At 43.2% G+C, this 23304-nt stretch overlaps 5 protein-coding genes across 7 annotated transcripts; 2 read left to right on the top strand and 3 right to left on the bottom strand.

Annotated features, from left to right (window-relative positions):
* Nucleotides 1–121: 121 nt before the first annotated feature.
* On the bottom strand, nucleotides 122–4439 carry klhdc2 (kelch domain containing 2). Of its 2 annotated transcripts, none has more exons than XM_062468668.1 (14): nucleotides 4307–4439; nucleotides 3519–3892; nucleotides 3348–3427; nucleotides 3133–3250; nucleotides 2898–3010; nucleotides 2642–2726; nucleotides 2429–2512; nucleotides 2232–2312; nucleotides 2071–2129; nucleotides 1863–1972; nucleotides 1668–1740; nucleotides 1394–1481; nucleotides 1226–1278; nucleotides 122–1085 (listed from the first exon to the last, which is right to left on the bottom strand). In XM_062468668.1, the coding sequence occupies exons 2-14, from the start codon at nucleotides 3783–3785 to the stop codon at nucleotides 962–964; spliced, it is 1335 nt and encodes a 444-aa protein (XP_062324652.1). In that variant the 5' UTR covers nucleotides 3786–3892; nucleotides 4307–4439; the 3' UTR covers nucleotides 122–961. The 2 variants fall into 2 exon arrangements, with proteins under 2 accessions (XP_062324652.1, XP_062324651.1); XM_062468667.1 differs by having other exon boundaries at nucleotides 1226–1296.
* Nucleotides 4440–4746: 307 nt separating this feature from the next.
* pole2 (polymerase (DNA directed), epsilon 2) lies at nucleotides 4747–9878 on the bottom strand. Its single transcript, XM_062469294.1, has 19 exons — nucleotides 9744–9878; nucleotides 9393–9493; nucleotides 9228–9303; nucleotides 9032–9109; nucleotides 8831–8924; nucleotides 8427–8501; nucleotides 8236–8319; nucleotides 7964–8020; nucleotides 7673–7721; nucleotides 7413–7485; nucleotides 6964–7136; nucleotides 6670–6759; nucleotides 6531–6585; nucleotides 6349–6408; nucleotides 5936–6013; nucleotides 5645–5753; nucleotides 5277–5453; nucleotides 5035–5102; nucleotides 4747–4901 (listed from the first exon to the last, which is right to left on the bottom strand). The coding sequence occupies exons 1-19, from the start codon at nucleotides 9815–9817 to the stop codon at nucleotides 4883–4885; spliced, it is 1590 nt and encodes a 529-aa protein (XP_062325278.1). The 5' UTR covers nucleotides 9818–9878; the 3' UTR covers nucleotides 4747–4882.
* A 485-nt stretch (nucleotides 9879–10363) lies between these two features.
* On the top strand, nucleotides 10364–14902 carry LOC134026558 (kelch domain-containing protein 1). 2 transcript variants are annotated; one of them, XM_062469423.1, is made up of 14 exons: nucleotides 10364–10611; nucleotides 10780–10850; nucleotides 11334–11451; nucleotides 11590–11702; nucleotides 11966–12053; nucleotides 12798–12809; nucleotides 12920–13003; nucleotides 13132–13212; nucleotides 13549–13607; nucleotides 13746–13855; nucleotides 13965–14037; nucleotides 14225–14309; nucleotides 14517–14569; nucleotides 14664–14902. In XM_062469423.1, the coding sequence occupies exons 1-14, from the start codon at nucleotides 10504–10506 to the stop codon at nucleotides 14803–14805; spliced, it is 1197 nt and encodes a 398-aa protein (XP_062325407.1). In that variant the 5' UTR covers nucleotides 10364–10503; the 3' UTR covers nucleotides 14806–14902. The 2 variants fall into 2 exon arrangements, with proteins under 2 accessions (XP_062325407.1, XP_062325408.1); XM_062469424.1 differs by lacking the exon at nucleotides 12798–12809.
* A 420-nt stretch (nucleotides 14903–15322) lies between these two features.
* Nucleotides 15323–18388, top strand: dnaaf2 (dynein axonemal assembly factor 2). Its single transcript, XM_062469421.1, has 2 exons — nucleotides 15323–17217; nucleotides 17340–18388. Exons 1-2 carry the CDS (start codon nucleotides 15544–15546, stop codon nucleotides 17859–17861), a joined length of 2196 nt encoding a protein of 731 aa, XP_062325405.1. The 5' UTR covers nucleotides 15323–15543; the 3' UTR covers nucleotides 17862–18388.
* Nucleotides 18389–18390: 2 nt separating this feature from the next.
* Nucleotides 18391–21903, bottom strand: lrr1 (leucine rich repeat protein 1). The gene is made up of 4 exons (XM_062469422.1): nucleotides 21349–21903; nucleotides 20960–21058; nucleotides 19175–19902; nucleotides 18391–19049 (listed from the first exon to the last, which is right to left on the bottom strand). The coding sequence occupies exons 1-4, from the start codon at nucleotides 21526–21528 to the stop codon at nucleotides 18794–18796; spliced, it is 1263 nt and encodes a 420-aa protein (XP_062325406.1). The 5' UTR covers nucleotides 21529–21903; the 3' UTR covers nucleotides 18391–18793.
* Nucleotides 21904–23304: the final 1401 nt, after the last annotated feature.

Raw genomic sequence — 23304 nt, forward strand, 5'->3', positions numbered from 1 at the left:
AAAGATGACGCTACAGCTGAATTATTGTAAAATCTGTTAGTCTCTCCAGCAATATTGAACACAGGAGCTTAAAAAATAGAAACTTTTGAAACACTGACAATAATTCCACACAAAAATATATATGCCATACAAAATTTACATCATTACAGACACTCAAAGAACATCCCCATGGCCTCGTTCCGAACTCATATCTGGACCGGACACGGCAGACACTATGTGTAGACCCAACTACTATAACAAGCTTTGTTGCTAAATTTGAACAATTTGATTTGTCTGGCTAAGTCAGACAACAGTGATAGTCCAAGCAGCTCACTGTGCTATAACAGTAGTATATGCAGGTCTGATCCGGCGGACTCAGAATCTCCATCAGTCCACCAACAGTCCCTAGTAGTTCTACATATTATTGACAGAGAGGTTCTGACTATCCCCCCATGTCTCAATGGTGGGAACTATCAGTGGGCAGTTCTCTTCAAACAGGTTTGTGGCAGTCCACTATTGCTACTGTACATTATACACACACAAAGCTTCGTTTTACTATTCTTGTGGGGACTCAATTCAGTCCCATTCAAAATCCTGTTTTCACTCCAAGACCTAACCTTAACCCAAAAACCTAAACTGAATCCTAACCCTAAAACTATCACCAACTCCTAACCCTGAATGTAAATCTAACCCTAAAACTCCCTAGAAATAGCACTTGAACTTGTGAAGACCAAGAAAATGTCCTCACAAATAAATTATTTTCCTACTCTGCTATTCTTGAGGGGATCTCCGGTCCCCACAAGGACAGTTAAACATGCCCACACACGCAATTCATCTGAAATACACTTCCTCCTAGCATCCTAAAGACTGGTTCTCGTTTCTTTCCATTTAGGGTAATGGCAGCCATTGATCTTTCTTACAATCTCTCTCACTCACACACACACACACACACACACACACATACACAGTAGTGGATACGCTCCTAGGAGCCCAGTGTGTTAAGGTCACCCATCCTCTGCTGGAGGCAGTGCAGCAAATGTTTGGGCAGGCAGTCCCAGGAGGAGGCCAGCCGCTCCCTGTGCTGCAGCGCTGCCTCCACACAGACCCTGCAGCATGGAGACGGAGGAGGAAGAGGGTCAGGACGGTTTAAAATAAATATTTAGGTCCAGCTTAACAGCAGTTTTGTGAAACAGACAATATCAAAAATAAATCTCTAAAAAGGGTGTTTTCCTCTGCTAATTCTCACCTCATCAGAGACTTAGGTTGGACAGTAAAGACCAGCAGCTCGTTGCTGTGAGCCTGAGGAGAAAGCAGCTCCTGTCAGAAGAACTATTAAGTGAACAAACAACTAAACCACAAAGATATTTGTTTTTTTCTATGGTGACTGTTTGCTTCCCATTTAAGAGTTACTCACAGCCCTGTGTTGGGACAGCAGGTTGTTGGCACAGCCCCCGAACACAAACACCTCCCCATCAGGACCTGGACATGCTGTGTGCCATAGCCTGAGAAAAACACACACACACACACACACACACACACACAGTTACAAACTGACACACATTAACCTATACTACATCATTATTTTATCTCAACAAACTCCTTGAAGTACAGTAATACATGATGTGACATTATATTGCAATAATGTGTTTCATCTGGGACTTGTGACTGTGAGAGAACTTGTGCTGTACCGGGGAGACTCTGTGTGGCCGTGCTTAAAAGGCTTCCACTCGTTCTTACTGACACAGTACAGCCAAGCATCACCTGAAGAGAGACAGAGAAACCGTTTTAAACCTGTTTGCTGGTCCCCTCTCAGATACTGCCTTGATTGATGAAGGTTATATACTGTAAATAAACATAACAAATTGTCATATTAAAAGACTAACTTAATGTCTCTCTGACAGTGGTGAATCCTCCAAACAGGAAGATGTGGTCAGGTGACACAGGGGTGAAAGAATGCCAGGACCGCCCCACTGGCCCCTGCTGTGGAACGCTCCTAAGGAAGTTAAAAGGCGGATTTGAAGGAAGTAGATGGGTTGGAGGCCACTGGTGAGAGCAGATGTTCATGTCGGAAAACGTTGACACCAAACTTACATCTCATGCCACTCCCAGGTGTCCAGGTCAATGTAGTACAGATCATTCAGACGGTAATCCTGGAGAAAGGGAGAGGAGAAATGAATGCGGCATAAATCCACTTGATTTAGCAATATACTTGGTCTCTCCACCCCTACAAGTGAACGGGTAGTCCTCCTCACCCTGTATCGCCCCCCAAATACGTAACCTCGGTTGCCCACCACGGCACACGCGTGTGCTGCCCGGGGAGAGGGAGCATTTCCCTGCGACAGACACACAGGAAGAGAACACATAGGACGTATAGAAGTCTCACACAACGGAACAGAATGTCAGCCAACACACAGGGATGCATCTCAATAGTCTACTTGAGCATAGTTACTTTTGTGATAGGCTGGCTCCATGACGACGTCTCCAGGTCTAGAATGTGGATGTGGTTGTTCCAGCCACGCCCAGGGTGGTCCCCCTAACACAACAAGCACAAAGGGACATTAAAAAGTGTTTTGTAACTTTTCATGCTTTTAGATAAAGAAAAAATACATGTTTTGCTAACATTCTTGGTACAAAATTCAGGGAATGACATCTTGGCACTGACCATGAAGGAGGAACTTTCGTCGTACTCAAACGTCCCTCTATGAGGCCCCTGTGCAACGTAGCCGTAACCTCCGAAGAAAATTAGCCTTGGAGCAGAGCAAGAGCGAGGCACACATTTACTGACACATACACTCTCAGCGTTGTCACCTGTAACTACTCAGTTCAGAGTGTTTAGATGTTCCCTTTCAGGCAATTAGGATCTATAACAAACTGTGACAACGTACTATGCACCCTTTCATGCCTGTGTGGACCCATACCTGTTCTTGTGAACCCAGCATCCCAGCTTGTCCTTGCAGGAGGGTGGCAGGCCCTTCAAATCTTTCATCTCTTCCCAGGACAGCTCTGGAGCTCTCAGGGGCAGACGATAGATCTACACACGCACACACAAGAACAGAAACAAGTAAATCACCTCACTCAGTGTACAGGCTCTTTCTGTCCCACACACACAACAGTATTTATATATTTTTGCATTCAGACAAACACTGTGCTCACCCGGTTAGTGTTCCCTCTGGCGTGGTGTCCTCCAAACAGATAAAGCACTCCGTCCACACACACTCCACAGCTGCCTGACATGGATGAGTGCTGGTTGCCGCTGGTCACACACTTCTTCCTGTGAGTTATTGTGTGATACATCATTTATAGTATCTAATATATTTTTTGTTTGTTTATGTAAAAAAGCGTGTGTAAAAAGAGAGCAAAGAAGTTACCATCCTCCTGTCTCCATGTTGTATATCCAAATCTCATTTTTGGGCAAGTATAAGTCAAAAGATCCATGAGACAGCGAATTCTAATAGAGTCAAAGAGATACATTATAATAGATATATTATGATACATAAGAATGTTTCAGGTTTTGTACATTGTGTATATAATTGGCTTACCTTGTACCCGCCCCAGACATACATGCAGTTTCCATCCACCACTGATATGTGACCACTGCGCTCTGCTGGGGCGTCAAACTCCAATGACCCAGCAGCCTCACTATCCAGAGGAGGGTCATCCTCCTCTTCATCATCCTCTTCCACATCATCCACATCGTCTTCCCCAACCACCCAGTCAAACTCCCTCTCATCTTCATCCCTCTCGGACTCATCGTCATCTTCCTCGGCAGGCACCTGGTCTGCTATGTCCTCCTCCATTTCTGCCATGATGATCTGGCACTGACAACTGCAGCCTTGATTGCGTTGTGTGCTGAAATTAAATAACTAAGCGTTGTGTAACTTTCAGTACGTGTGTTGCTAGAGTTTTTGGTTACCTGGAATATTCAGAAAAACAAGGCGTTAACTCCACAACAAGACAGTATACAATTATCTTTGACCAAGATTAAGCAGAAAAAGATTAGGCAGAAATGTGGGTATGACCATGTTGACTGAGCTAACTGCATCGCTGACCAACGGCAGTTTTTTTAAACATTTGTTTGTTTACTAAGTACCAGACGTCATGATGCACAAAACAAGCTAATTTTGTAATACTGTGACATGACTATACCGTAGATATAAATCACGCTACTAGTAAGAGAGCTTGCAGGAATAATGCGAGCCACAAACTACTGTGTTCTCGTTTTATGTCTCCAACGTTAAGGGTTTTACAGCACAAAAGATAGCTACAAATATCAAAGCTAAACAGAAAAGTAGCTTTGCAATCCTGCTAAATGTTATCATAGACATACTTTATTTCAAATGCTCTCCGTCTGCTCAGGCCTGCTGTGTTGATTTCTGTTTATATTTTTGCAGAAAAGGCTGCGTGACGACATTAAGATGAGGTCGTTCGTTGAAGTCCGGAACCGGAAGTTACTTTCCCAATCGGCCATTTAAAGAAGGTAAAGAGGTAGGCTGTTAGATTACAGTAGTCTACCGTTCATGTATTTACTTGTTCAGTGCCCATTGGATACGGTTTATTAGTGACATTTGATGTTGGTGGAGTTTGCTAGCGACGTGTACGTTGGCGGCTGTCGAGATCCATAGCATATTTTAGTGCTGCTGAACGTAGCGGCAAACTTGTTTAAATATTTATATTTTATAGTGGTCACATTTATACATTTAAAACAAATTCTCACATGTTTAAAACCTTTCAACATACTTTTTATTCACAAAAACGTCCACACATTCAGACAACATAATGTAGATATTTATTCCATAATACAAATGGTATATTGAAATAACAATTACAGATATAATTTACACACACAATTTTTTACAAAACGATGAGTTACACAGTTAATCCATGGGAAGCTCCCATCCATTCTCTAGAGCCCTTGAAGCTTGCTGTGAGGATAAAAAGAGAGAGCACATTTAAAATAGATAAGGAAATGAAACCTTTCTGACAACTTTCACTTTTTTCTCTCCAGTAGAGATATTGTGGATAGGTTACAATGTAGGTAAAGAGAATATTCCTTACCTGTCCTCCACAGTCCTGTTGGAGGGATAGTACACCTTGAAGGTGAAGCCAGTCCTTGGGAAGGAGCCCTGCAGAGAATGGAGGCATGACACAGGATATTAACAAAATCCACTCAATAAATAAGGAGATTCTACAATTAGGCACCAAGTTTAGTTTGTCGATTTATTATTTGAGCTGCATCACCGCATGTACCGGTAACTAAAACAAAATCCAAATGTGTAGGTGAAGGCTGCTGCTGTTACCGGGTTGATGCAGAGGCAGTCTGTGTTGGAGATGTTGAACGGGTCATATTTGTCAGCAAAAATAATGACGTCGGGCAGAGGGTAGACACGGAGGGCATAGTCATAAGCCCAGAACACCGGACTGACATAGAGCGGCAGAGGGGTCAGGTGACCCTGGGACAAGATGGTCTTCACAAACTATAGAGGGAGAGGTACAGCAGTCAGCTATAGTTAAACCTTCATTAAAAGAAGTCATGAACTGAGATTTTCAACTTTGTGAAAAATAAGCATGACAACTTTGATGACACCACGGACCAGTGGCAGAGGGATTGGCTGAATCTCAGATCTCAGACAGGAAGAGGACCACATTACAGCAGTCAGACACTCACATGGTTTGGAATGTCAAGATTGTTGCTAGGCATCCGGACACAGTTTCTGCACATCTTGTTGACCAGGTCTTCTCTAAGGACAACGATTTCCTGACTACAATACTGAATCCTAAGGGGGGGACGGGGACATGGTGGGGCCGGGAAACAAAGACAATTATACATTTGATGCACAAGCATTGCCCTTATCAGAGACAATATAAACAATAAACATCTGAAAATCCTATAGTTCATATTTGTAGAAAGGTATTTGATTTAGTCTCATTCCACTGTAGGCGATTTGTTTTTCCATACCTGCAAGGGTTTGTGGTAAAGACTGAGAAAGGAACCCTCTGTCTAAACTCCTCAGTGATGTGGTCTGCTAGGGGAGGCCTGGGGATTCAATGTGAGCACACATAAAACTCAACATGTATACTTTAGGATGCCTACATCTGTTCAAAATATTCATGGCATATTGAAAGGCAAAGACAGCTAAGACATCACTTAAAAAACAGCATATGCCCCAAAGACAGGTCCAGGTCCACTCCTCATGGCTACTGAATATGATTTCTTCAATTTCTTCTCCTATAGTGAGTTTTTCCTTGTCTTCCTTGAGAGTTTCAGTTGGTTGAAGGGCAGTTCTATGGGCGTATGTGAAGCCCTCTGTGACATTGCTTCTAAAAAGGGCTATACAAATCATTTTGATTTGCTGATCCCTAAACTCTTACCTGGGCAGGATGGTGCTGGGGCCAGGGTCGTCAGGCCCAGGAACAAACACAAAGCGACTACTGCAGGTCAGATTAGATTACCTCAGTCAGTAGCAGAACCCTCCAGAACTACACTTTGGCAAAACCATAAATCGAGTATGTCACAATACAATACTATTACATACACAGATCTAGGATCTTACCTGTTGTGAATGCTAGGGTATTCACAGATTGCATCTGCCAGTATCTTCAGTGACTCTTCAAAGAGGAGACCAGAAGACAGAATCAGTCTACTGTGCAACGTAATATAAACAGCTGAGATGTGGATCTTGAGGTCCTCACCTTTGAGGGATGTGATCTGAGTTTTCCCGTACGGGGCAGAGGAGAAGTTTCCACAGAAGATGAAGCAGGTGGGAGGCATGGCAGCATAGCCTACACAGAGCAAAATATAAGAAATGTCAACTGCTGTCACAATCACAACTGTACCAAAAATGTAAAGACACTGAGATCAATGAATCAAACTCTTTACACTGTATGAACACGTTTTAGTATAGAAAGATTTTAGTATACGGCAAGTCTGGGCTGAGACTAGCTCATAATCCAAACAGACAGACTCTCACTACCAGTGTTTCCTACCTGAAAACATAAGATGGATCTTCTCCAGCACCTCCACACTGTCCAGCCACACGTCAGACAACACGACAAACATGGCATCCTCGTTCTCCTCCTCCAGCTGTTTCAACTTAGCGGATGCCTTTACTGACGTGGTTGACGGGCCACCGAAAAAGTTAGTGTTGCCATAATATGCCCTAGAGAAGATAAGGTCACACACAGGTAAGATCCCTCACAATACTAAACACAAAAAGTAACAGTAGTAGTAGGTATTTTTTTGATCCCAGTATTTCCCATACATTGATTTATTTGTGACAGCCCGACACAATTAAAAATTAACCACCACAAATGTATACACTTTTTGGTTGTTGTTGCCATTTACAAATACAAGAGAGAGAAAGTGATAACCTAAACTAGTAGGAACACTATCCACAGGACATATGAAGTGGAAACCAGAAGGTTGACCTGCTGACCTGGTGGTGGAGGAGGGTTCAGTAGGGGGGAATCCAAAGGCGTTGACATGGAAGACGGAGTCCTCGTACCAGCCTGTGAGGAGAGAGAAGACGCAGTTTAGCCTTAAGGGACAGGAATGCTCCTTTTACACTATATAACATTACACCTGAAGGAGTATCTAATCTCAAACTCTCTAGTAACTCTAGTATCTATACTTGGAAGTTGACACCACACCATAGAGACCTGTATGATTTTGTTGATATGTGAATATTTCCTTTACCTTCTGCCAGAACAAAGCAAGATTCTGTGTACAAACCACTGTGAAACTGGTGGAGATACAGGTAAAGGAATGATACAATTGTAACAGTGGAATAAAGAAACTCAGATTTCATGTTAATTTTCCCAGAACACAATCATCGTCCACTTTGTTGTTCGTTTTTTTCCCCACCCCAAACTGAGTATTTAAGAAACTAAGCAGAAAAGTATGAGTCTACATCTTTTGTGCTCGTCAACCTTGTGTCTTCTCATCATCCTCCACCCATGCACCCACACTTGGACAATGGAAGGATATTGCCTTTGACATGTTGAGCTGGATGGTTCCACTGGGGTCTTCCAGATAGAATTTACCCTGAAAAGATCAACATAATTTCAAACCTCTGTATACACACAGCCGGCGTAATTTCCCGATTGCAACTTTCTCAAATGAAAATGTATTCAGTCGCCATACCAATGTTAATGGACTGCATAGGATTAAAGAGATAATGTGTTGTTTACTGATTGATAGGAGGTTCTCATGCAATAAAGTCTATGAAAAAATCTAATGCATTAATAAGATTACTCCACCTCTTTCAGCTGTGTCACCATTCCTAGGACGATGACCTCGCCTAACTTAGCCGTGCAACCAAGCAAGGCCTCTATCGTCTTCAACTGTTAAAAATAACAGAAATATATAAAGTCAGTACCAAATCAGGGGACCCAACAAGGCATGCACATATAAACCCCCTTCGGGAAATGGCAGTGTACATTGTTGTTACCTGAAATTTGTTCCTGCCTTCCTCTACAGCTGCCCCTATAGCAGGCGGGGTGAAGAGCTCATGACGATGTGTCCGCTGTGAAAGGAGGGAACACATCAGGCACAAGACAGGTCTCCTTCACATTTTACATTTAAATGTAGTCATTTAGCAGACGCTCTGATCCAGAGCGACTTACAGTAAAAGTTCAGGGACATTCCCCCCGAAGCAAGTAGGGTGAAGTGCCTTGCCCAAGGACACAACGTTGTTTTGCTCGACCAGGAATCGAACCGGCAACCTTCTGATTAATAGCCCGACTCCCTAACCGCTCAGCCATCTGACTCCCACACATATTCTTAAAGCTGTAAGTCAGTGCAGTGTATTAACCTGCTGCAGTTTATGAACTCTGTTGGCAGCACTGTACTAACCTGCTGCAGTATAGTATAGCGTTCCCTGAAGAGGTCGGCCTTGTCTCTGGCTGTGCCACACAGGCTGGGCGCAGGGTGATTCGTCATGCTGATGCTGCCAGACCAATCAGCAACAACTTTACTAAAACATGTCTAGAACCAGCTGTAGGATCAATTAATTACCGCAGGAAATGCTTACATTTTGTAATATATGGTACTCACGGAATGAACTTTTTCCTCTCAGTACTGTAGATAAACCGTGGCACATCGAATGCACTGATGATGTTAAAAACATTGTCTCTGAAAATATTGACATAGTTAATTTCAGCCCATCATAGTAAGAAATGAGACACAACCAATAGACCATGAAACAATGTACCATGATGTATCTGATTTTTGATTTCAAACTATAACTTACATATTTTCATCACATGACTGACTACAATCCTGTACAGCAGTCTCCACTACTGGTAGCTCTATCATACTGGAGGACACTGTAGATGAAGGAAGGACATTCATTAATGGCAGCTGATTGATTCATTCATTGCTGCTACAAGATCAACTGTCATCGTTTTACACTCACAAGGCTGCTTCTCAACAGCATCTAACACCCGTTCGATGACATCATCCAGCTCCAGCGGACTGACTGATTCCAGGACCTCAATGAGATACCTACTGGCATCTCTGTAAATTAACAAATCAACATATAGTCATCAACCCAAATGACAGCTATGTAGCTAGCTATTGTTGGCAAGGATCAATGTCATTTATTCTACATATCCTACTGGCTTCAAGAATCAACACAGCACCACGCAGTATCAACAGAGACGTCACTACTTAGCTCGCTACCTGTGTAACTGAGTTGACTACCCACAATTCCACAATAAATATATCCCCCACAAGATACAGACACACATAACAACAATAGACATACGGTCGAAGCATCAGTCCCCGCATCTTGAACCCAGCAGACACTTTAGATTTTACTTTGCGAACTTCCATGTTCATTGCTGCTTCGCAACAATCAACCTTTCGCGCTAAATATGATCAACTTCCGCATACATTTACCTCACTTCCGATTAAGGGGTGCACGTTTCAATTATGTAGAAAGGCTTCCTCTCCCTTCTCTGCGTATTTTTACCAGATTTTTACACAGACTGTATGTAATGTGTGACAGTTATGAATTCATAGGTCAAGCTCAACCTGCAATCTCTCCCCTCCCATTTTCGGACATGGTCATGGTCAGGCGAAGGAAACGACGCAAGGCTGCTTGCGAACACTATTAAGATGTAGACCATTTTCGGCTTGTCTACTTTGACAAGACTATGCACCACACACTATCATGTGATGTCACATGCTAGAACTTACTTTTTTTTTTACAACTTAATAAAATTGTCTATGCAAGTATATTAGTTTGATTTTATGCTGTCTGACTTCAACAGGACCAGAGCCATATAAAAAGATTTGATATAGCTCTGAACAAGACGAGCTGAAAGACAGACTTAAAATGTCCTTCGTCCTGTTCCGTAACAGCCCCCTTTGTCTCGCCCCCCTTCTAAATTCCTGCTGTCAAATGGCAAGCTTCTGGGTTGTTGACATGAACTCGTAGCCTATATGCTATTTCAACAGTTTACAATTTTCACGATTTTTAGTATTCAATCTATCATGTATTTTTTATAACATTTACAGCGGACATGAATTCTGCTATTGAAGCACACTGTTCAGAGCTGGTGGCTCGCGAGAGAAGCGGACACACAGCTTTAGTGGAGGGGGACCAACTGTATGTCTGGGGAGGCTACGTGGTAAATACTGCGATACAACAACTGTCATATCAATAAATACATAAATCATGGTAGTCTTTTTTTTATGTTAACGCAATGTTATGCCAGCCAAGGCATCGCAATGTAGATAGTTCGATGTCAAGTCAAATATTAATGTGATCATAGTAATAATTTAATAATCTTTTGCAGTCAATTGCTGATGATGAAGTATTCCTACCCAATGATGAAATCTGGGTGTATGACATAGAAAGAGGAGCATGGTAAGATTATGACATTGTAACATTTACAAATGGTTGCATGGAAACTGTCAAGCTGTCAGTGTCACATGTTCATGAATGTTTCAACTGAAGATAAACCTAACTGACACAAGAAACAAATATGCAAAAGTGAATCATGGTGATGTACAGTACTGTACTGCACAGTCCTACAAGCAACATCATCACTGTATTACAACACACATATAGCTACTTCATCTTCCATTTACAAAAACGTTCTATCTCAATTTGTCTCTTAATGCTTTTAGACTGTGTGTCTCTGTGTGTGTATGTGTGTCTCTCTATGTGTGTGTGTGTGTGTGTGTGTGTGTGTGTGTGTGTGTGTGTGTGTGTGTGTGTGTGTGTGTGTGTGTGTGTGTGTGTGTGTGTGTGTGTGTGCGTGTATCATAGACAGATTGGTCCTCAAGGATAGAGCTTTCCATACCATTTATTATTCTTAACTGCTGGACTCTTTTTCCCGTCTTAAAGGGAAATGTTTCAGATGTCCGGCGAGGTACCGCCCTCCATGTCTGGCACCTGTGGCTGCTCTCTCAATGGAGACATGTACATATTTGGGGGTTGTGATGACAATGGACAAACAAATCAGGTGATTGCTATGTAAACGTAGTATGGCTTACTGTGACCAAGTAACAAAATATCAATAATATTGAATGAAAAGCAAGAAATACCAAAATATTGTAGCACTGCCGTTGTGGGTCTAGTAACAGTCTGTGTTGGTACACAGCTTTACTGTGTGAACCTGCTAGATGGTCAGTACTGTTGGAGAAGGATGATTCATGAGAGTGGCTCCCCTCCCTCTCCCAGGGACAAGCTGTCCTGCTGGGTCTACACTGGAAGGTGAGTATGGTTATAGCTACGAATGGCTTTAGACAGTGAGCTGAGCAGTAAGCTGAACATAAGTCAAGTTTACGATGCACTATATGTACTATTTGTACATCGTTTCGGATAAAGGAACCTGCTAAATGAATAAAATGTAATGAACATTTTTGCAATTACAGGTTTACAATGTCCCAATTTTGTAGGCTATTGTGGCCTTGACCAATGTCACAGTACGTCAAAGTCTGGTAGAGTGTGATGTGGATGTGTGCCGACCCCCGCAGGCTAATTTACTTTGGAGGGTACGGTCACAAGCAGCTGAGAGACATTGACAACAACAACCGAAGCTTCATTCTGGATGAGGCCTCATGGGTAAAGTTTAATGGCAGTTTATTGTAAGTTTATTTATAAGTCTTACAGTTTATTTATAAGTCTTACAAAGTTACTTAAAGGTCCCATGACATGCTGTTTTTAGATGCTTTTATATAGGCCTTATTGGTCCCCTAATACTGTATCTGAAGTTTCTTTCCAAAAATTAAGCCTTGGTGCAGAATTACAGCCACTACGAGCAGTCTCACAATGAGCTTTCCTCAGGATGTGCTGTTTCTGTGTCTGTAGATTTAAATGCTATGAGGAAGAAAGAGGCGGGGCTAACTGCCATGCTTCGGTCGTTTGCAAGCCATGATGTCTCGAGGAAAACCAATATCGCGCTCGCACGGTCGTAGCTCATTTTTTCATTGGTGGGCCAAATTCTCTGTGCGGGCAAATCAGAGAAAGGGGAGGTAACCTTCGGTTTTATGACGTCATAAAACCAGCATTTTCAAAACCGAGCTTTTCAGCTTTCATTTTCTCAAAGGCGGAGAAGAATACCAGGGCTTGGTTTACACCTATCGAAATTTCTAGCCACTGGGGGACCACAGGCAGGCTAGGGGAGCTCATAATGATGTTAAATAACCTCCTAAAGTGAACATTTCATGTCATGGGACCTTTAAGAAAAAATAATAAGGGAGTAAGGTGCACTGACGCAGAATGGGGGTGGGGGGCAGGGTGGTATGACAGATTCTTACGTTCTTGTCTGACTTTTTTTTGCCCCTCACCCCCAATATATCTGACAAGTTGGCACCCATGGTAAGATTTATTGAAAGTCAATTGAATATTTCTTGGCCACACTCACTAGTTTTTAACCTTATAGGTTAACAACGTTTTTGTTTGTGACATTGTAATTGTTTGCTCTTCAGGTTGAGGATGTATTCTGGGGATGGAACAATGAGGTCCACGTGTTTGACCCAACAGCAGCCAACTGGAGTGAACCCCGCACTAGTGTACGGCTTAAGTCTTAAATACGTTTGAATGTATTCATTTCAATTAACTATCATCTCAAAAGGGCAAAAAACAACAACACAATCACATCTACAAGCCGATTGCACGGCTGGTATGTTTGTGTCTGCAGGGTCGTGCCCCCGCGCCCCGGGCAGCTCACGCCAGCGCTACTCTGGAGCACAGAGGATACGTGTGTGGGGGGAGAGTCATGGTGAGAGTTGCATGTTTCTCTCAACTTGTGTCTCAACTTGTGTCTCAACCTGTGGAGTCAGTTGGCTGAGCGGTGAGGGAATCGGGCTAGTAATCCGAAGGTTGCCAGTTCGATTCCCGGTCATGCCAGCTGACGTTGTGTCCTTGGGCAAGGCACTTCACCCTACTTGCCTCGGGGGAATGTCCCTGTACTTACTGTAAGTCGCTCTGGATAAGAGTGTCTGCTAAATGACTAAATGTAAATGTAACTTCTTATGAGAATTCTGAGCTATCAAAAACATCTTGACACACATTTGTCTGTTCTTCTTGAGTGTCAAATATGCTTCCTCACTTGTAGGAAACCAGGACCAGCGACATCCACTGTCTAGATCTGAAGACATGGACGTGGACGGAGATGTAGGTGTTTACACGTGACACAATTGAAATTCTAACATACTGACCATAGACCTGACATCAGTTGTCCAATAATAATTCAAAAATAATATCAGGTCATGTCTAGTTATTTTAATTGATTTTTGATAACCCCTTGTCTAGTGTACCAGTCTCCACAGTACCAGTAGGACGGTCTTGGCATACTATGACTGCAATATCAGATAGAGCTCTCTTCCTCTTTGGTGGATTGAGTGTGGAGTGCAAGCCAATGAGTAAGTAGTAGTACAGTATACCCACCGAGAGAAATTAGTAAATTCATTATTCTATTTTTAAACAGAACTTTTAGGCAAGCTTCCATAAAGCCTGGATTCTGTTTCCCAGGTGATGGCTGGGTGCTGGACGTCGAAACAAAGAAATGGAGAGAGATCAAACATCCCTACCAAGAGAAACCACGGTAGCCAAAGGAGAATTTTGTTGCCCAAAAATACCTTTTTCTAAACAAAGTAAACTCGATTTAGAGTACCTTTCAATAGGCTGTATTTTATGTCAGGGATATGTATTATTATCCATGAAATATTTCAGATTATCCTATGAGTCTTTTCTGTCCTTTACTGGAACCCACTTTTATTGTATTCCTCCAGGTTGTGGCACACAGCGTGCCTTGGCAGGGACTCTGATGTCATCGTCTTTGGGGGAAGCTGTGACTTCATCCTCCTTGTTGACAAGGTAGGTTTTTAAAAATAAATACTTATCTCTCTCTCAGGCTGTTGTTACTACTAGGACGGCATTGTCATGCACGACAGGATGAACATTTAAAAACATGCTTCAGAATAGAGAGTACGTTATACATTTAACAGATAACAATGTAGCCGTCTAAAATTAGGTAATACATGTTGAATGGATAATACACTCTACCTCTCTACTTTCCTTAAGGGTCACTGCAATGACGCACTCGTTTTCCAGATACAGCCTCATCCCCTCTTTAGGTAGACCATCTTTCCACTCAAAGTGAGAATGATAGTTTTGTTTCATCACATCCAACCAGTCTGGTTTCTCTTGACATTATTTATTTCCTGACAGGTTATGCGAGGACTACATCGCAAAGAATATAAAGTCAAGCAAAACACTTCAGAAAAGGTTCCCTCTGCTGCCCTCCAAGCTGCTTCAGGATGTCCAGAGACGAATGACTTTCTATAGAACCTCAAAAAAGAATGTCAATTAATCCTACATGCTACAGATAGTTTTAGTTCAGTATAGCATTCTGCTTTGTACATGCAGTTTTATTTATTAATTATCTTTTATTAAATGGTGAGTTTGTATTGCAGTCATTCATTATTGCAAACTACTACATTATTTTCATATTTTAATAATCAATCATAAAAAAATACATACACAGAAATACAAGTTTCAGCTGCTTTTATATTTGTATACTGTTGAAATAGACTTGATATCTGTTTGTATATGATGTGCTTTAATTTTTATTTTATACCATGCATGTGCATCTATAAAATCTGTTTTAAATGAATAAATATACAACTGAAACCTACATGGAGTAAACGGTCATACTCTATTCATATACTTAGTGTTTTATCAGCTATAATCGTCAAGTCATCCCAAGCATAATGGAGCCAATATCTTATTTTATTTACGACAAATGTTCCGATTTTTAGACGGATGTCTATTTTTCAATGGTCTATTTTTCAATGGCTCTGATTCTAAAGTTCTCTCAGTGAATTCCAGCCACATGATCTGTTGCCATGGTTACGTCAACAGACGCTTTGTGTCTGGAGGAGTGGAGCTGTGAGTCAGTTGAAGAACCATGGCAAAGCACTGTGTGACTTAAACAATTTGCTTGTGGTGTCGTCTATTAACCAGTAAAGAAGTTTGAGGTTTTTGTTAGGTAAAACTTACGAACTACATTAAGTTACAAAGGACACTAGCATAGCCTTCACGACCCAAAATGGAGTTCGGCGAGAAACTAAAAGAGATGAACATGACAACCGATGAAATTAAAAGGTTTACCAACGCTTTCAAAGACCCTAAATTCAAAGAATTGCTGCAAGATTACGCCCAGGAAATTTCAGACCCTAAGACTAAGATGATATATGAGCAAGAAATTAAAAAGTTGGAGCTGGAAAGGGGCATTGACCTTCATTTTATTCACCCCGAGCCTTTTCGCGTCCTGAAGACGAGTGTGGACGGCAAACAGAAGTGCTTTATCAACATCTGCTCCAACGAGTGCATTGGTAAACCCGAATTTAAAGTCGGGAGGTCAAACGACGGCATTCCAGGCCACCACTGGTCTCTGCCCCACAGCTTGACCCAAGGGCGAACTGACAGGGATTCCAAAGGTAACAAGTTCATTATATATGACGTTGTATTCCACCCGGACACACTTCACATTGCTGGGACAAACAAGACGTTCATGGACATGGTGGATGGTATTGCTGTTCAGGCCATTCAGGACGGATTCAAAGTTAAACTGGACAAAAATAACACTAGAGTCCTTAAGATCAAGTACAAGGGGACACCTGTGGCTTCTGTCACCCGCAAAACCATCCCTGGACACCCTGGTCAAGAGAAGCCAGCCCAGCCTGACCCTCTCGCTTTCCCCTACCCAGACGAGAGGCCAAACACAGAAGCACCTAATCCTAAAGAGGGTCTCAAAGCTAAGGTGCAGCCCAGCCAGAGCCACCACAAATCAGATTCTGGCCCTTCCAAGGGTTCCACCAAGCCCAACTACACCCTAAAGTACATAGAGCATATTGATTTACAGGATTTCAGGTTCTCAAGAGACTCTGCCCGCAGCCCCCGGCCCAAAGAAATAGTCGTAATGGTGGAGCTGCCCCTCCTCAGATCAGTAGGGGAGCTGGATCTGGACGTGACAGAGAAGACCGTTCTGCTGCAATCCAAGAAGCCAGCCTACAGCCTGAAGGTACCCCTGGCATACCCTGTGGACTACGATAAAGGAGAAGCCAAGTTCAACAAGCTGACGCACCAGCTGACTATCACCCTGCCTGTCCTGCCCCTGAAGCAGCCGACCAGCCTGCCATTTCTCTCTGGGGCCTGCAGTGAGAACGTGGAGGGGGAAGACAGCGACAAGGCAGTGTTGTCAGAAGACAGGTCGACAGCGTCTGGCCAAGGAGATGAGTTGGATCAAGACGACGCTTCCACAGCAAACAGCTCAGAGGGAGCAGCCGACTGTGGGACTGATCCAGCACCATCAGCCCAAGCTGGGATCCAGCCTGGTTCACCCTGGAGAGACAGGGAAGAGTCTGGCCAGCCAGGTGGCCTTGACTGGAGTCACAACCTGAGACACTGTAAGGAAGCAGGAGACGAGGCCGGAGACGAGGCCGGAGACGAGGCAGGAGACGAGGCCGGAGACGAGGCAGGAGACCAGGCCGGAGACCAGGCCGGAGACGAGGCAGGAGACCGGGCCGGAGACCGGGCCGGAGACGAGGCAGGAGACGAGGCCGGAGACGAGGCAGGAGACCGGGCCGGAGACCAGGCAGGAGACCAGGCCGGAGACGAGGCAGGAGACCAGGCCGGAGACCAGGCCGGAGACCAGGCTGCTGACTGCAACAGCCCGACAAGGGAGGAGGAAGAGCAGGCTGGCAATATGCATCTGAACAAGGTAAACCTCTTATAATCCCACAGAATTTTAATGTTGTAGGATTATGAAAGTAAATGTCATGGTTCTCCAATTGTTATTAACACCTGCCTCTCCACTTCCACTTCTTCCATTTCTTTTTAAAGAGCAACTCTGAGCCCTCATCCCTGATCGCCAACATGGTGTTTGAAACAAACGAAACATCCGCTTTGTCCACCATTGCATCCCAGCCTGACCTCCACCAGTACCATCACCAGACCACTGACCAGCTGCAACACAGAGAGAAGAGAGAGGGGGACACATGTCCTGAGGAGAAGAGTAGAACCCCAATGTTAAGCAGAAGTGGTGTAGAGGCGGAGAGAGCAGCTCCATTCACTGGAACCGAAGGGAAGCCAGCTCCATCTACAGCCAAGGTGAACAACAGCACTGTGCGCTTCTGTGAGGACCTGGCTGTGATCCCACAGGAGATGTTGAAGGAAGAGGAAGGGGTGGATGAAGATGACCTGCCATCACAGCAGACCTTTCCTCAGGACTGGAACATGAAGCAGTTTGTACCTCCAGCTGTGCTGAGGGAGACTAAGGAGGATGGACAGGAAGTTGTCATAACCGAACATGCTACTTCTGCCGGATTCTCCTTTAAGAACACTCTTCTCTATGACCTTGACTGATTCTCCTGTTTAACTATAACTTTGGTTTAATGATATACTCCTATAGCAGGGGTGTTCAATCCTAGTCCTCAGATTCCTCCTGTATGTTCATTGCTCCAAGACACCTAATTCAAATGAATGGTTTTTATCAGGCTTCCACAGAGTTTGATAACAACCCATTCATTTGAAACAGGTGTACTGGAGCAGGGAAACATCTACAACATACAGGACACTGAGGACCAGGATCGAACACCCCAGTCATATAGTATATGATTTTCTATTTAGTTCTGTTCTGAACAGTTTTGTTGTGGACTATGAAAATGTTCTATATGGGTTTTATATTAACCCGCATTACAGAATGCTCATTGTGAGCCAAAGGCAACAGTGTTTGAGTTTTGCTTTACTCACAACAGTGATTTGAGTGGTGACACAAGCTCCTGTTTCAATAAACTGTTGAGTAGTTCTCTACCTAATTTAACCAGATCATTGTTACAACATTTGAATGTTTGTATTCCAGCCCCAATAAACGGTGACAATATGGGACTTTCTTTTACTTCAATCTTGTAACTTTATTATGAAAATTGTCCCAGTTAAGTAAAAAATAGGACCCTTTTAGACAGCTTTGAATGTTTGATTAGCAACAAAGTAGACCGACACAAAGACGAGACTGTAGGTATCCCCGATAACAATACAAAAATAACATGTGGATGAAATAACACACAGAGATAAATACGCAGGACATTGTCTGAGCAGAGATCCTGTCAGTCATCCTGCCATGTATGACAAACAGCACTGACCAACTCAAGCTGACATTCTGTAACTTTCATTAATAACACTACTGACATTCACGAGCTGAATTGAGGTAATTCAACTTGTCTACTGAAATTCCCATCATCACGGTAACCCCAGGTCCACATACACACACAAACACACTCACACTTCCATTGTTATCATCATCTGATCCCCCTTTGGAGGCAGTTGTCAAGGAACTCAGAGTAGCAGGCCAGGGAGCAGAAGTGTTGCTGGACAGGGGCCTCTGTGCCCCCCATGTCATCCACAAGTACCACGGTGTGGGACACCTGGTGAAGGTTCATGCTAACTGCAGTCTGAATGAAGAAGTTGATGCAGGGCTGGCCACAGTCACAGGTCTTGGCCCTCTCGAGGTCCCTGCACAGGTGGGCGGGGATGAGGTGAGGCCCATATGGAACCCTGGGAGGAGTGATGGAAAGATAAGTGTGAGGTCAACCATGATATAATATACCTGTTTAAGACATGGCAAATATACAGTATATATACCTAAAGGGCAGACAGAGTAGAGAAGCTATGAGACTAACCTAAGATTTACCACAGCCCTGGAGGCCATCTCCTGTAAACTGAGGGGGAAGGTGAGCTCCATGCGGTGGTCCAATGGATTAGGCTGGGTAAACGGGTTCCCAAACAGGTCTAGATTCTCAAGGCTCAGCTTCCGGAAGTTATCAGGCAGCAGTGACAGCTGGTTATGTGCGGCGGACAGGAACCTCAGCTTGGACAAATGTCCGATGCGGAAGGGCAGACATTTCAACTTGTTGTCATCCAGTTTCAGGTTGACCAGCTCTCTGAGGTGGCAGAGCTGTGTGGGCAGAGCCTGGAGGCGGTTCTGGCTCAGGTCCAGGTTCTGGAGGGTGCCCTGGAGGGAGGACAGACAGAGGGCTTCACTGAAGCTCTCCAGGTGGTTGTTGTGCAGAACCAGATCAGCCAGACAGCCCAGGTCCCCAATGGTGTCAGGAAGCTTCTTGATGTGGTTATTGCTGAGGTCAAGTTTCCGCAGGGACTTGAGGGAGAGCATCCTCAGGTCGATGCGGGACAGTCGACAGTAAGAGACCTGCAGTTGCTCTAGGGAGTATGGGAAGTTGGACGTCAAGGGGTAGTCCTTCTTTGACATGATGGTCAGCTTCTTCTTGGGCTTCTCCACATCCCGGGCTCGCACTGGTGTCAGTGTAGAAAGAGGAAGACTGTCCATGTCACTTCCTCTGTCAGCCAGACGAGCAGCAGACAGGAAGTTCTTCAGGCTATTAGCATCAGCCTGTAAAAATAACCACACCCATTTCACACAAATGTCCTATTTGAATTTTCTAAATAGACCTGTTTAACTTTGTGAATCAATGATTTGACATGAAATAATTGGTAAGGTAAATTGTTTACCCAATCCCAAAACATATTAGATTTGGGTTCCCACTTATTGCTGGTATTCAGAGTGATGTACCATATATAATATAAGACATCAGCTCACAGATACAATATAAGGCAATCACTTCCCTAAAAATAAATGGACACATTTCCTCTATGAAAACAGATAGAAAACCTTCAGAGTGGTGTAAAAAATAAAATAGTGGCCTATATGTAAAATATAAAAACAATTAGTAATCGAACACAAAATTATTTTAAATTTTACTTCAAAGTATAAAACACAGACCACTTTGTTTCTCACTGGAGGTACACAATAAATAACATTTAATTACACACAGATTACAATACACAGGAGGTTGCATTAACATAATAAGTCCCTCAAAGGGGTTGGTAGTAATCGCTCTCACATGGAGACTGGGCTGGGCCTACTGTTGCCCTATAACTGTGTCTGTGATGCTACTGACCATGTGATGATTAGGCTACATTAAACTGCAGTCCTATTTAGGGAAATAGGTCATACCCAACCCAATATGCACCAGAGGCAATCACATCCAATGGAAATGATGAGCCTGAGAGATGGAATATTATTATGTTCCTCACACACTAGTACACCACTAGGCTAACATCCTAAGATTGACTTTCAAAGGTGTCCTTGAGCTTCACATGATTGTTACAACTATTACTACACTGCAAGCTAAAGCAACTGTCTGCTTTATAAGTTTATGGTTATAATAAATTGCAAATTCCTTCTTTTTTTATTATGTTTGGCAAAACAAACCCCACCCCCTCCTCCTCCCTTCAAAGTGACTCAGTCTTGCTGTGAACTGAACAGCACATAGCCTAGATCAATCAACATGTAGTGCAATATACTGGGCCAAAACAACTTGTCTTATTTAAATATTCCTGTCACGTTTAATATTGGGAATAGATAAAGAACGTGAGCCTATTCCTACCTTGCTCAGACAGATGTCCACAGCAGGCTCCTTTAGCCTGACGGTGGCCTTGCCCTCATCTACGAACCAGGTGAAGAACTTCTCTATGTTGTCCTTTAGCTGGGAACAGATGGCAAACATTAAACTGGAGGTAAAGTAGAAAAAACAATGTCTAACAATTTGATATAAAGCAGTTTAAAAAAAATAAGAATATTTTTTTTGCAGTACTTACAATACATTTAACTCATTTATTAATCTGTCTATATTATTTATGGCACCTCATATTTAAGCATTGGTTAAATACATCACAATGTAAAATGTAGGGGTGTACTGCTAGTCTTGTGTAGTAAATCGATACTAGCCACATGACAGGGTAGGTCGCTAAACCAGCAAGATAAACAGCTACCCACCTTATACTTCGAACCAGCCCGGTCCTTGGCTGTGCAGATCATCAGATAGATGTTCCGCAGGGTATTCTTGTCCACGTGTTTTCCTATTGACAACACGGCCCGGACACCTTTCCCCTTTCTCTTCATTCCGAAGGTGGGAAGCATCCTGCTCACCACCTCAACATCACACTGGAGCTTCATGGCACCAAGGGCCCGATGTGTCTGAGCTCAAGTCGTGGGGTTAATGCATGCCCAGATGAATATTATACGCGACTGAGCTGTATCGACACCATGTATTCAATGGGTGACATGTAGTCCACAACTAGACTGGTTCGGCTGCAAGAAAAACAAATGCAATTGCTGTTGAGTAGTAGCTAATATGAAAGCTATCAAACTCTAAATCCAACTCTAAACAAGCTCAGAACCAGATCAGCGCTTCAAAATGTAAACCATCTTCATCGCACTTCGTGGAAAGCGTTGTCGCACTTTTAATGATGATTGTACTTAAATAAACGGCGTATTGAAAGACCGCCATAGAAGGTTCCTATACTTCACAACAGTCTGAAGCGCGCGAGAGGGAAGTGGACGAGTGGCAGATGTACACATGCGCACAAGACATCGCACACTCTGTTTACTTCATGATACTGGCTTTGTTTTACATTAAGCTTAAAACATATGAAGCCATCCTAAATATAGAGTCGTCTGTTTTTGTTGTTGTAACTATAAATTATGTTGATATGAAAATAAGTTTCATAAGACAAACCAAATATTATTTTCAGTGGCAGTGAGTTTCAGACTATGGCCACTGGGTGGTAGAAAAGGTCTTTGTGGATTTCTGTGGGGGTAGATGGGCCAGTGATTTTCATTAAACTATTTGCAATGACGACTACTAGATATGGTAGAATATATTATTTATTAACATAAAGTATACATTAATATGTGTAAGGTCACCGCAAAACAAATCACTATACTTTTCATTTTGGAAGAGGAAATTATTCATGTTTACAGAGGCCTAGTTGCTTCTTCTGTGTCTTGATAGGTGTGACAAATAAAACTGACTAATCTACATGTGTCATAGATTCACCAGCACAGCTCTGAGTCAACTGAAGATGTACACATACTCTTGTGAAACTGTGGCAGTGGCTTGCCTCACAGCAATAAGTTGCCTCACTGCTGCTTGGAGCTTGAGTTTGGTGTTCAGGTGGCAGGGACGTGCACAGGAATTTTGAAGGGCAGTTGCTCTGGCCTGAAAAAAGTGCCTCGGAGGGGCACTTTGACTCGAGGAGGGCAAACGAGCAGTTGCCCGGGCAACCTTAGCCCCCCCCCTGTGCACGTCCCTGTCAGGTGGGCTCTCTCCCAGGCCTTTCTGTGTGGAGTTTGCATGTTCTCCCTTTGCTCACAAGGGTTTCCTCTGCAAAGAACTCAAATAAAAACATGCAGAACAGATTGCTTTCTTTGTCCATGTACATGGCCCAAGTGATCACTTGGACTAGGCCCCACGTCACCTTCATGCTGGCGACCCTCAGAGGAAGGACAGTGTGTGTGTAGTGCTGATATAGAAAAGTTTCTTCTTCTATAGTGGATAATCTTGTACACAAGAGGTAGGTTAGGTACAACTCAGTGCACATGTAAAAAGGGTGCAGGCATGCCCCACCTATATACCTTAGACCACACCACTGTTGCAGAATCTTCTGTTATAGAGCAGAGATGCCTTGCTTGTCTTGACTCCCGCTTACCAACTCATTCTCTCCCTCCTCCTCCTTTTTTTAAAGCCACTCAACGCTAATCATATTTTCAATTTACATTTAGCCAGCATTCTAATTCTATTAGTGGGATAATTATGAGGAATGCTTCTTACTGTAATTCAGCATGCAGGATCTCAGTTGGCTGCATAAAACAGACTGGGGAAGTCAGCTTGTTTATTAAAACAGAGATTACGCTGAGACAAATGTCAAAAACCACAATTGAATCTCACAG

Source organism: Osmerus eperlanus, chromosome 9 (assembly GCF_963692335.1).
Source record: "Osmerus eperlanus chromosome 9, fOsmEpe2.1, whole genome shotgun sequence".
NCBI lineage: Eukaryota > Metazoa > Chordata > Actinopteri > Osmeriformes > Osmeridae > Osmerus > Osmerus eperlanus.

Excerpts from the sequence above, each read along its gene's own strand:
- dnaaf2 (XM_062469421.1), top strand. The coding sequence starts at position 15,544 with ATGGAGTTCGGCGAGAAACTAAAAGAGATGAACATGACAACCGATGAA. Across the intron at positions 17,218-17,339 it reads GCAATATGCATCTGAACAAG|AGCAACTCTGAGCCCTCATC; the intron begins GTAAACCTCTTA and ends TTCTTTTTAAAG.
- LOC134026558 (XM_062469423.1), top strand. The coding sequence starts at position 10,504 with ATGAATTCTGCTATTGAAGCACACTGTTCAGAGCTGGTGGCTCGCGAG. Across the intron at positions 14,310-14,516 it reads TCATCCTCCTTGTTGACAAG|GGTCACTGCAATGACGCACT; the intron begins GTAGGTTTTTAA and ends ACTTTCCTTAAG. Across the intron at positions 14,570-14,663 it reads CAGCCTCATCCCCTCTTTAG|GTTATGCGAGGACTACATCG; the intron begins GTAGACCATCTT and ends ATTTCCTGACAG.
- lrr1 (XM_062469422.1), bottom strand. The coding sequence starts at position 21,528 with ATGAAGCTCCAGTGTGATGTTGAGGTGGTGAGCAGGATGCTTCCCACC. Across the intron at positions 21,059-21,348 it reads GGGCTGGTTCGAAGTATAAG|CTAAAGGACAACATAGAGAA; the intron begins GTGGGTAGCTGT and ends ATCTGTTCCCAG. Across the intron at positions 19,903-20,959 it reads TGGACATCTGTCTGAGCAAG|GCTGATGCTAATAGCCTGAA; the intron begins GTAGGAATAGGC and ends TTATTTTTACAG.
- pole2 (XM_062469294.1), bottom strand. The coding sequence starts at position 9,817 with ATGAACATGGAAGTTCGCAAAGTAAAATCTAAAGTGTCTGCTGGGTTC. Across the intron at positions 9,304-9,392 it reads TGCTGTTGAGAAGCAGCCTT|TGTCCTCCAGTATGATAGAG; the intron begins GTGAGTGTAAAA and ends CTTCATCTACAG. Across the intron at positions 6,014-6,348 it reads CCCAGCACCATCCTGCCCAG|GCCTCCCCTAGCAGACCACA; the intron begins GTAAGAGTTTAG and ends TTGAATCCCCAG.
- klhdc2 (XM_062468667.1), bottom strand. The coding sequence starts at position 3,785 with ATGGCAGAAATGGAGGAGGACATAGCAGACCAGGTGCCTGCCGAGGAA. Across the intron at positions 1,741-1,862 it reads CACTGTCAGAGAGACATTAA|GTGATGCTTGGCTGTACTGT; the intron begins GTTAGTCTTTTA and ends GTCTCTCTTCAG. Across the intron at positions 1,086-1,225 it reads CAACCTAAGTCTCTGATGAG|GGTCTGTGTGGAGGCAGCGC; the intron begins GTGAGAATTAGC and ends TCCATGCTGCAG.